At 47.1% G+C, this 12,591-nt stretch overlaps 1 protein-coding gene across 2 annotated transcripts in view; it reads right to left on the bottom strand.

Annotated features, from left to right (window-relative positions):
* WDR48 (WD repeat domain 48) overlaps positions 1–11,950 on the bottom strand; it is a 52,802-nt gene extending 40,852 nt beyond the window's left edge. The window contains exon 1 of one of the 2 annotated variants that reach the window (XM_036738028.1): positions 10,775–11,950. In XM_036738028.1, the coding sequence (XP_036593923.1) occupies positions 10,775–10,822 (48 nt within the window). In that variant the 5' untranslated portion in view covers positions 10,823–11,950. The remainder of the gene's footprint in view (positions 1–10,774) is intronic. The other variant, XM_036738027.1, reaches the window with a different exon arrangement.
* Between the last annotated feature and the right edge of the window lie 641 nt (positions 11,951–12,591).

Below are 12,591 nucleotides of genomic sequence, written 5' to 3'. Positions count from 1 at the left end.
CAGTGAATGAGGTATCCCCCATTCAGCTCTGCATCATCTGTCAATCTGGTAAATATGTTATCTTCTATCTTTATCCAAGTGGTAATATGTGGCCAAGCACAAAGTCCTGGGGCACTGCAGGAGAACTACTGGAAGGCAAGGGATGGAGGTGGGGGGAAGGGGTGCGTGGTTCGGGCCTAGTCATTCAGCCAGTTCTGAAGCTACCCAACTCTGCCACTCTTCAGCACACATCTCTCCATCTTGGTCACAAGGGTATCATGGCATCATCAAATAACATAGTGAAGTCTTGTGTACTGTGTCTAGAGAAAAGTTCTTAACCTAGTGTCCTCAAACATTAAAAAAAAATTCTGACAGTATTTCAATAACTGATTTCACAGTAGACAGAATGCTGATCCTGGAGGCAGGATGTGCTGGGCTCAAATCTGGTGTTAGGCAAGTCAATCCATATTAATTGTGTGCCTCAGTTTCCATGTCTGTAAAGGGCAGCCTCAGGGTACAGTGGATGGAGTGCCAGGCTTAGAGTCAAATCTGGCTTCAGACACCAGCTCCGTGACCCTGGGCAAGTCACTTTGTTTTGGTTTCCTCATCTGGGGCAAACCACTCCAATATCTCTGCCAAGAAAACCCCACGTGGGGTCATGAAGGGTTGGACACACCTGAAAAACGAGTGAATAACAACAAAAATGCAGATAATTATAGCACTTACCCTCCCGGGGTGTTGTGGGGATCAAATGAAATAAAGTGCTTTACCAACCTTAAATGGGCCACTAGGTGGTGCAGTGGATAAAGCTGATAAACCTGAGTTCCAATCTACACTCAGACATATGCTACCTATGTGACCCTGGGCAAGTCATTTAACCTTGTTTGTTTCTGCTTCCTCATCTATAAAATGAGCTGGAGAAGGAATTGCCAAATCACTCCAGTATCTTTGTCCCGAAAACTCTAAATAGGGTCACGAAGATTCAGACACCATTGAAACGACTGAGTAACAACAGGCAAGCTTAAGCCCTATACAAATGCTACCATTATTCCTTTTTGATTCTATGTGTTTTATTTTACGTACTTAAAAACATTATACTGAGAAAGGATCCATAGGCCTCACCAGGCTGCCAGTGAGGCTCTGGACACGAGCAAAGGTGGGGAACCTCTGGCCTAGAGCACTCCCCTTTAACAGTTTCTTGGGCATGTAATAAAATAAAACAGGGTTTCCTGGGCATGGCTTGCTCTTAATGAACCTAAGGTGGTTCAGTGTGACTGCTGAATCTCTTTCTAATTACGTGCTCACAAACAAGTCACTTAATAACGCAGCCCAACATTTTTGCCAAGAATTCAAACTCCTCTACACTTTATGAAAATGGGGTTAACAGCTAGCTGACTTCTCCCATTCTCCATGACTTCTCTGGTTAAGCAAGGACCCCATGCTCCTTCAGTTTACTGGGATATAGATCTGGGACAAAAGACTTGAACTCACTAAGGGCAAGGCAGGTTCTCTGATTTCCCTCTTTTATCAGAGGTTTCAATTTTCTACCAACCATTTTTTGTTCCACTTTTTTTAGCCTGAAGATCTTTCTCCACGATAGAGAAAGAGGAAGCAAAATTGAAAGCCGAGGAGCCAAGTCTTTCCTCTGCCCTCTACCTTACTGCCAGACGGAGCTAGAGACATCTTCGTGCCCTGGCGTCTGCTCATCCTAAGCCTTCAGCTTCCCTGGCCTTAGTCTCTTTCAACCTTGTCATGCTTTTATTGTCTTGTGTTACCTGATGTTGCTCCCACATTCTGAGCATCTTAAAGTCCTCTGTGTAGTCAAAGGTGTTCATTAAACACATCTCCACCCCTCCCCCCATCTCCCTGCTCCATCTTCTCAGTGTGTATATAACATAGTGTATCTACATATAAACACAAATATACATAACATAACCAGGTCCCTTATAATGGATGCCAGATCACTCTCTTCAAATGCTTGTATGTATGTGTAATAAGTTTGATGACTTTTGTTTTTCCCAGTCATTTCTGGAAATACCCTCTCTCCCCAACTCAACCCCACACGGTGGAATCCTCCCTTCCATAAAAAAAATCAATTAAGCAAAACCCCTAATGCAGTGACTTCCCCATTTCTTCTTCATCAGAATCACGTATGCTGGCTTAATCATAATTCTCCCTACTATTATTTGATACAGTTCTAGAAATGCTAGCAAGAGCAATAAGACAAAGAAATTAGGCAAAGAGGAGCTAAAACTATCTTTTATTTGCTGATGACACGATGGTTTAGAGAATTAGTATCTAATTAGTAACTAAGCAGTGAGGATACTAATTAAAATAAGTTGCAAGCTATAAAATGAACCCATAAAAACAAGGCATTTCTAAATAATAATAACAAAATCCAAGAAGCGATAACAGAAATAGAACATGTTATTTAAAATCACCACAAAATGCATAAAATATTTGGAGATGTATCTACCAAAGGACACAAAACACTTATATCTATTCAATTAGAAAGTACTTTTTAAAGAAGTAAAGAACAACTTAAATAGCTAGATGAATAATCAGTGCTCATGGTTGGGCTGTGCCTATATGATAAAAATGAAACTACCACCAAAGTTTTAATGAAAGAGAAAATAAACTATCAAAAGGATTCTTTCTTTATTTTTGGAGGGAGGGAAGGCAGGGCAATTGGGGTTAAGTGACTTGCCCAAGGTCCCATAGCTAGTAAGTGTGTCAAGTCTCTGAGGCTGAATTTGAACTCAGGTCCTCCTGACATCAGGGCCAGTGCTCTACTCACTGTGCCACATAGCTGCTCCAAGAGGAATTTTTATAGAACACAATAAAAGAATTACAAAATTCATTTGGAGAAGCAAAAGATTTAGAATATCAAGGAACATTCCTACAGAAAAAGAAGGAATGAAATGGGACTAGCACTTCTATATCAAGTATCAAAGAACACAACGGCCAGCAATTGAGAAACCCCCAAACATAGGTTACTTATGTAAGAACTGCCTATTTGATAAAAACTACTAGGAAAATTTGAAAGTAGTCTGGAAGGAATTAGGCTTTAACCAACACCTTAAACCATAACCCACATTCTAAATGGATATATGACCGGAATAGTAAAGCTCCTACCACAATAAAAAGCAGAAGAGGAGATCCTATGCTTTTCACAGCTGTAGGTGGCAGATTATTCTTAACCAAACAAGAGATAAAGGCAATTACAAAAGATAAAATGGATATTTTTGATTATATGAAACTGAAAAAGCTTATGAATAAGCAAAATTAATGCATTTAGGAAAAGAAGGAAAGTGGATAAGTAGGAAAAAAAAATCTTAGAATCAAATTTATCTGATAAGGACAACTAAGAGATAGGAACATACATGCCCCCCAAACCATTCCACAATAGATACATGGTTAAAGGAAATAAAGATAGGTCTCAAAGAAAGAAATGTAAATTATTAACAACCATAGGAAAGAATGCTACAAATCATTAGTACTAAGAGAAATGCAAATCAAAACAACCCTAAGCTTTCCCCTCACCCCCAGTAAATTGGCAAAGATGACAAAAAATGGGAATAGTCAATGTCAGAAGGGTTGTGAAAAGATAAGCGCACTAGTACATTGTTGGTGGAGTTGTGAATTAGTACATACATTTTGGGGAACAAATATGTAAAATCTTCACAGGCACCAAAATATTTATAGCAGCACTTTTTATCGTAGCAAAGAACTGGAAACAAAGTCGACACCCATTGATTGGGGAGTAGCAAAACAAACTGTGGCACATGAATACAACCCAATATAACTGTGCCCTAAAAAAATGAATATGAAGAATGCAGAGAAGAATGGACTTAAATGATTTGATAAAAAGTGAAGAAAGCAGAGAAAACTAGACACAATGACTACAATGTAAATGGTGAGAACAACCCAAAGAGAAAAGATAAGGTAGGTCCCAAAGCTGTCCCACTCCCTTCCCCCAATGCAGAGCAGGGAGGCCCACAGATATGGAAAATGGCACACATCTCAAGATGTTTTTGATAGTTTGTTTTTTTCTTTCTCATTTCTTCTTCCTTCTCCTCTTTCTCCTTCCCTCCCTCAGCCTCCTCTCCCCTCTGACTGGAGGGTGGTGACACAGCAAACTCCTCCCAATGCCTTCCTTTAGAGAGGACAGAAACTGGACTTTGGGGCTCGCTCCACCCTCTGCTCCTCCTCGTTTCAAGTCCAAGGAACAAGATTGCCCATGACTGCCTGGTCTCCTTTTGCGTGCTGTTTCTCTTGCCATTAAACTGTAAGCTCTTTGAGAGCAAGGACTGTCTTTCTTTTTTTATTAATTGTATTCCCAGGATTAGCGCAGTACCTGGCACAGAGTAGGCATGTAATAAATGTTGACTGGATTGGATATGGGATGGGACCCCTGGGAGGGGTTGAGGGAGAGACATAGAGAAACTAGGCAATATAAAAATAGGTACCAACAGAAATGTAGATTTTTTAAGAGGTACAGGCCATGGGATCTGTTTTTTCTCTGAAATGTGCTCTCCTCAATTCTGGGGTGCAAGTCAGGACTATGCCTGAACCTGCATCACTTACTTCCTTACATAATGTTTCTGTCATTTCACTAAGCAGTTCCTTCTTTTATGTCAGAGACAGATCCAGAATAACAGTATTCCTGCTTACCTCCTCCTCTATCTTCTGAAAGATAAACTAGGGCTCCACCTAGGCTCCTCCTCTAGCAGAGAGGTTGAATGAAGTCCACTGGCTCTCCCCATCCCCCACTGCAACAACATCTTGCCTCTCAGCCAACTGTGGGATACCAAGTTCCTCCTTTTGGCCCCTTCACAGCCTTTGAAGAACTGAAGAGCATTAATTGCATTACTGTGGTCTCATTTCTAAGGCACCACTGGTCCAAGTTCAAAGTTTCCTGTATTGATTGCAGCGTTCTAATGATTTAAGGTGAACTCCATTATAAAAAACTCCAAGGGACCATCGTCCAAATGCTCTCATCCTGGAATACTTTTTACTGACGATTGCTGGTCAGGAGGCACATCTATCTGCTCCTCTCTTGCTGCCCACAACCTTTGTGTTTCTCAGCAGGAAGGATCTGGCATAACTGGTGAGCTCCTGCTATATTTTTGAGGCTAGAGCACAGGGGTGCCTTGCACAAAACAAAGCCAAGTGTGGGAAATTGTTACCCAGTACTAGCCAAAAACACTCACTTTAGTGGAGAGTAAGAAGTAATTTAGACTGACACCCAAGTAATATAAATGAGAAAAGGCAAAAATGAAATCTAGCTCTCAACTTAGTCCCTCATGCCCAGTGTCTTTCAAAAAGGTTTTACCGATAGATTCATTTAGTAGCTCAAGTATTGATGACTTCTGAAATATTCTAAGTCTCAATACACACAGCTGGTTCAATGTTTGGAAGTCAATGGGAAGCAGATTTCAACTCAACATAAGCAAGGGTTTCCTAACAATTAGAACTTGTTGAATAATGGATTAAATTATTTCACAAAAATAGTGAGCTGCCTGACATCAGAAGTGTTCAAGTGAAGACTGGCAGGCTAGATTCGGTGATTCTCTCCCCAGTCTAAGCTCCTTCCAACAAATGGAACCCTCTGTCAAATTGCAAAGGGAAAGCTCCCTTCACTGGAGCAACAGCTGCCCCTGGGGTGGAGGGAAGCTGGCCAGTGCTCCACCTAAAGACCTCTTTTTTCAGCTTTACACTAGCTGTACTTCAGGCCAGCCATAGGGCAGCATGGTTAGCAGGAATGTTTTGAGGATGGCCATGAACCTCAAGAAAGATTATTTCATTATAAAAAATTAAAAATTCAATGTAGTGTTTCCTGTAAGGCACAAATCTCAATGGATAATCTTAAGGCAAAGGTTCGATGGCCACTTGTCAGATTATCACAGAGGGGAGTCTGGTTCAGTTCTGAGGTTTGGAGATTCTGGGATCTAACAGAAATATTGTGGCGGGGATGGGAGATGACATGAGATATGCGGGTGTGGGTTCAAATTCCGGCTAAGTAACTTACATGTGCATGACCTTGAACAAGTCCTTCTATCTCACCTCTATTTACTTCATCTAGAAATTGAAAATTGAAAAAACCTAAGGGTGGTTGTAAGTGGGGCAGCTGGGTGGTGCAGCGGACAGAGCACTGGCCCTGGAGTTAGGAGGACCTCAGTTCAAATCCCACCCCAAACACTTACTAGCTGTGTGACCCTGGGCAAGTCACTCAACCCTGATTGCCTACACTCCCACCCTGCCCCCCAACCCAATAATAACAATAATACCTAACAGCATTACCTGATGGGACTGTTTTGAGGCCAAATAAAGTAATGCTGTAAGGAAATCCGTAAAATGCTATGTACGTTTCATGTACTGGATAGGAATTTGGATTAGATGGCTTCCCAAGATCAAATGTAAATTTAAAAAGTTTATTCCATGATGGTAAAATATAAAACAAAGAAAAAGTGATGCCTGAATGACAGAATTCTTCTTCATTCAAAAAAAAAGGCCATTTTATAACTTTATCATTACTAAGAAATCGGAGTTCTGTGTTTCAGATTCAAGCTGTAAATAAGGGATCTTTGTAACTCACTTATGGAGCATTCACTACTGGAATCACACACAGGCGACACCTTTAGAGCAGGAGCCAGCACCAGTAAACACTCAGGGAGAATTCACTCTTTAGAGATGAAGGGACCCGAGCAGCCGTCTGCCCTCACCACCGGGACCCAGAGAAGGATCACACAAGGAGGGCGCCATTGCTTCAACTTTAGGTGGCCCCTTCCCCAAAAATCCGGCTCACAGAAAACCCAAGAGAGGCCTATCATCAGGTAGTTTTCAGATGATATAGATGACAATATAGCTTTTCCCTTAAAAAAAAATGATACTTTCAGAGGTGTGGCCTCTCTGGGAGCAACACAGTAAGTGGTCTCTTATGGACTTGCCTTCTTGTTGAGATAACTACAGGTCTTAGTGTGTGCTGCTTGCTACCTGCCAACAGACTGTTAAGAGTGTTCAGAACTTCAAACCCTTCTCCTTTCCTCTCTCCCACAGCTTGAGAACCATGAACAAAGCAACTCGCTTATTATTTTTGGACGGAGTGTGTCCCTCTATTGCACTATGATCCTATTCATCATCCCTGTGACGTTCTAAAGTGTCCTCCCTGGCCATCCCTCCCTCATGTGGGGACTTGCACTTAGAACGCAAATTCCTTGAGGTAAGGGACTGTCCTTGTTTTTTCCACTAGTATCCCCAGAATTTAGCACAGACATTAGCACCTAGTAAGTATTTAATAAATGCTCATTCATTCATTCAATTAACTTGTTCAACTAAAGATGACTCGTAAAGGCTTCCTTAGGCTTCTTCCTGATCACACACGGACCCAAGGATTTCAATGGTACAGTGAACTCCAGGATGGGAAATTTCTTCTAAGTCAGCACCTTCTCTGAAACGTGGTCCAAGGGCTGCATGGAGTATTGCCTGGTCATGGGTCACACATTTTCCTGCCTCAGAGGCCACCCTGAATGATTTCTAGTCTTCACTCTTGGCTGTATCCTAAGACTGTTCTGGACCCTCCTCTTCTCTTTCATGAGCTCTGTGGCCATCTACATACAGAGACCTTCTGGCTGTAATTCCCACAGGACACTGTCTCCTATCTCTTTGCTGTCTGCTCCCCATACCTGAAAGGTGCCCCCTCCTCACCTGTGTGGATTCCTGGAATCCCTAGCTTCCTTCAAACCTCGACTCCAGATCTACCTTCTACATCAGAGACGTCAAACATTGGGTCCAAAGGCTGCAGGGTACATGTGGCTTATAACACACCTGAGCATGGCCTCAAGCCAGATTAAAATGTAATTGAGAAATATTGAAAATAAACAAAAGTGCAATAAAACATAAATATATTTTAGAACACAGTCAATCTGCAGCCTACATCTTTATGTACAGATGGGGGGGGGAGGGGGGAGTTGTCTCTATTTGAGTTTGACACCACTCTTCTATGATCCCACCCCCATTATTTTGCATATATTTGCATATTATCCATCAGGCCCTAGAGGACAAGGATTGTTTCTTTTTTGTCTTCGTATCTGCAGGGCCTGACACACACTTGGTGCTTAATAAATACTTTGTCCAGTCATTTTCAGTGATGATTAATTCATCCCTGAGACAAAACCCATTTGGTAGCAGGAGAAGGTCTTGTTTCCAGTGAACTTTAGAGACCAAACTCTGTTAGTGAGTGCCTGCAATACATCTAGCACCATGGTTCCAATCGGTTAGAAACAGAATTTTTTTAAAAGCCAGCCAGCTGTGGCACTTCCAAGACCCATCGAGACAACAAACGACGAGACTAGACAACAGAACATTAAAAAAAAAAAACAACGCAGCAAGAAGCCTGCTAGCAAATGAACTAGTAACTGAATGGAACCTTCTTGGTACAGGCATCAAATAGACTAAAAAATTCTCAATGAAAAGTAACTAATAGAATTTTTTCACCCCCACATCCCACATGACACTCACGGCTTCCTACCACCCCCAAAATGATCATTTAACAATGCCCCCCAAAATTTTTGTGTTAGTGAATGCTTTTGAGGTAAAAAAAAAATAATGCAGTAGTTAAGAATAATGGTGATAACCTTTTTTCGTACATTAAATTTTGTTCAAAGTGATGATTTTTTTTGCCAAGTATCAATAGTAGCTACATAAACATATTCTCAACCTAAAATAGCATCCGTATTAATCACACTAAACAAAGCAAGCACATATTTAAATTTTTAGCAAAATGCTATCGGGTTCCAAAAGCAGGCATATGTGCAGACATATTTAGAGTTAGAGTTGTCACAGAAGTTTAATATAATAATAATACAACTAGAGGAAAAACTCCCCTCTGTTATAATTGTACCTGTGTCTAAAGATAAACTTAGGTAAATCCTATCTTTTAAGAAAGAGTTCTCTTACTTCTCTTGTTAAATAACCACTGACCTGAGCTTCTCTTGGGCTTTGCCTGAAACTCTTAAGAGAAAGGGCCTGGATCTGCCGGGTGTTATGGGAGGTCATGATTTCTGCTGTGAGAGGGTGATCCCACCCCACGTCAAACATGCCAAGATGTAAGACATTCGATAAACCAAGTTACTGCTAAATTAATGCTCTGGTAGGGCTGATGTTCAGCATGCACGATGAACATCTGTTCACTTGTTGTTCTGCTATTTAATTAAGAGTTTCTGTTTTAATTAGGGATCTTTGTCCATTCAACACTATGATGCTGATATATCGTGGGGGATGCCTGACCTCAGGGAGTGGACATCCAGGCAGCTAACTCTCCTCAGGATGTCAGGAAGGCATTCCTGGCAGAGAGAACTCTATGAAGAGAAAGCCCGGATGGATGGATGGTTGGGACTCTGTGCACAGTGGAATGATGCTTCCAGTGTCCTGCCTTGGCTCCCAAGCTCTCTCAATGATAGTTACAGTTAATAAAGCAGAGAGTGGGGTTTGAGTAAGATCACTGCCACCCTGAGAAACAGTGCCAGCGGGCAGCAGCCTAATGGTTCTGTGTGATATGTCACCTAACTTGAGAGATTAAAATACATTTGCCTATTTCATGGCCTTACTGGGACTGAGCAAGACACAAGCTGGAACTGTTTTCTGTGAGAAGAGAATCTTACCAAAAAAAAAAAAAGAAAAGAAAATGGAAGAACTCTCCCCCAACCCAACTGTTTAAATGAATGGTCCTAAGGCCACACGTGGGACATCACACAATGGAAACAGGGAATGTTTGCTGAGTAAAAGTTGTAGCCGGGTTTCCAAAGCTGAGGCTTTTTTGGCCTCCTGCCTTTAGAGCTCCTCAGTCCACTTAAGCAAGACACATCTGTAGAAGGAACAGAAGGCACCGAGGGGCGCCGGGAAGAGACCGCATGTGGCAGAACACCTGTCCGGTTACTACCTGGCCTAGAGGATCAAGCAAGGTTCGGCATCCCTGTGTGTGAGCAGCACCTGGGCACTCAGTAGGACCCAGTCCCTGCTGCCAGCAACACGGGGGCGGGGGGGGGGGCTGATACACAAACACAGCGGGCTTAGATGGGGGGCGATGGGGTACAAACGCACGCACGCACGCACACACACACCGGGCTGGGACACAAGGCCGAGCCCAGGGGGAAGGACGCACGGACCCAGCCCCACCTCGGGGTGACCCGGACAGGTGGCCGGACCTCGCTGGCCATCGCGGCCGGGCTGGGGGGAGGGTCCGACACGTGGACAGTGGCCCTCGGCCTCCCCCTGACCCGGGGGCTTCTCGGGGGTGACAGTTGCCTCCACGGGGAGGGGCCGTTTGCGGGAGCAGCCCCCGCGAGGAGGACAGACGGGTGGACAGATGGCCGGCCGGCTCTGGAGGCGGAGGTGACCGGTTCTCGTGGACTCCTCCCGGGGCCAGGGCGGGTGGGGGAGGGGCCGGGGTCGGTGACCTCTGGGGGCGCCTCCAGGTCAGAGGCTGCGGTCACGGGCGGCCGCGGCCCAGCGGCCCAAGGGGCCGGTGGACGGACAAGAGCGGCGCCCGAGGCTGCGGCCCCCCGGGCCCCCCAGACCCCTCCCCAGACCCCCAGCGGGCGCGCCAGAGCCGCTGGGCCCAGGCCGGCCTGATTCCGCTCCCGCCTCCCCCCACCTTCCGCCCCCCCTTATCCCCCCCCCCCCCCGCAGAGGCCTCGGCACTGGGTCGGTGGGGCCCGGCCCGCGGGGCTCGGGAGGTGCCCGGGCTGGGGGGGGCCCATGGAGGTCCCCGCGCTGCGCCTCCAGCGCCCCTCACCTGCACTTTCCGCCGCCCCGCCGTGTTCTGCCTGTGATGCGCCGCCATCTTGCATGTTGACACTCTCGCGTCACTTCCGGAAAGGAGGGCGGATGTCCCGCCTCCTTTCCTGGGCGGCCCCGCGGGACCGGGCTGCCTCGTGAGGACAGTCGCCGGCAGAGGGCGTGAGAGAGAGAGAAGGGATCAGCGAGGGCCGCGGCCTGGGGGCGGGTCCAGAGCGGGGGGAGGAACCGCGGGGGCGGGGCCCTGCGGTGGTTGTAGGGCTGGGGGCGGGGCCAGGGCGCGGCCCACTGCGAGGCGAAGCGGGGCGGGCGGGGGCAGCGCAGGTCCAAAGGGGAGCGGGGCGGGGGGAGGGAGCAAGGGTGAAGGGGGCGGGCGGCCCCGGAGGGGACCCGAGGGGGCGGGGGCCCAGCTGCCTGGGGGGGGATGGGATGGGGCGCGGCAGCGCGGGGGAGTGGGAGAACGGGCGACCCCTCTGGAGGGGCGTGGGGAGCTCAGGGGAGCCCTAGGGAGGAGGGGGGCGGGGACGGAGGTGGGGTTCGCTTAGGACTAGGGGGCTGCTGGGGAGGGGGATCCCCTAAAGCTGGAAGGTGGGGAAGGGAAGGGGGACCCTTAAAAGTGGGCGGGGCAGAGGGGGGGAAGGGACCCCCTAAAGCTGGAGCGGGGGTAGAGGACCCTGGATGTTTAATGCCGAGGGAGAAGGGGTTCAGAATCTTTGAGATTGGGAGGGCTGAGGTGGGGAGGCGGCGTGAGGCCTAGGCTGGGACCTTAAGAGGGTCCAAATAGAGGATGGAGAGGAGTGGGGAGACCTAGACTGGGGGAGCTGGAGGAAGAGAAGAGACCTTCAAGTTTGGGTGTAGTCTGGAAGGGAGGCAGAGAGGTCTGGGGTAGGGAGATGGGGGGCGAGGTTTAGGCGAAAGGAAGGAGAGGCAGCCTTTGAAGGGGAGGTGGGAGCTATAGAAAGCTCGTGGGACCTGTAGGCTGACGGGGAAGAAGAGGGAGTGGGAGCGAGGGCTGCTCAGGCTGTGGCCCCGGGGAAACCTATGGGCTGGGAAGAGAGTAGAGCCTTTGAGCGGGGAGAGGGTGGGGAGAGGGAGGAAAGGGGGGAGGGCTAAGGAGGGATCGTCCCCCAGGGGAAGGGGAGGAGAGGCCGAAGTGGAAACCTGCGGTTAGTGTGAGTGCCGGAGGCGGGCAGTCCTGGGCATCTCGGGGTATTGCCCTTTCCCCTTTGTGAAGCATGCGTCCGAAGCCTGACGCCGGGGCTGGGCTACATGCGGGTCACAAAGGGGCGGAGGGAGTGCCTGAATGGCCCTGGGAGGGGTAAATGCTAGGGACCTGTATATAGTGCGGGCTTAGCATCCTGCCCTTGGGCAGTTTAGAGTTGGGAAAGACTTCTAAGCGGGGGCGTGCGGGGTGGGGGGGCTGTTTCTAAATGTCAGTTCAATCCAATGGAAAATAATTAGAGAAAACTACTACATTCATTCTCAGCTTCCACTTACGGAGAGTGTCCTTAGGGCACGAAAAGATCTAGAGCCGAAAGCGGCCTTAGGGGCATCTCGTCCACCTCCCCGCTTTTGCAGCTGATGCCCCTGAGGGCAGAATGGAAGTGCCTTTCGACCGCTCTTTCTGTGATGGCACTCCTTACTAAAGTACTTAGCTGTGGGTACACAAGCAGTCCCGGTGAGGACCTCGTGGCCCCGGAGCCACCCCAGGGCACAACGCCTCGGAAGAAAGCTGGGAGATGGAAAATCAAGTCATGGAAGTCGCCCTCGCCTGAGGGTGCTGGACCTCAGTGTTTTCCTAATTTGCTCTGCCCC

Source organism: Trichosurus vulpecula, chromosome 9 (genome assembly GCF_011100635.1).
Source record: "Trichosurus vulpecula isolate mTriVul1 chromosome 9, mTriVul1.pri, whole genome shotgun sequence".
Classification (NCBI taxonomy): Eukaryota; Metazoa; Chordata; class Mammalia; order Diprotodontia; family Phalangeridae; genus Trichosurus; species Trichosurus vulpecula.
This window is presented reverse-complemented; position numbering and strand designations above follow the sequence as displayed.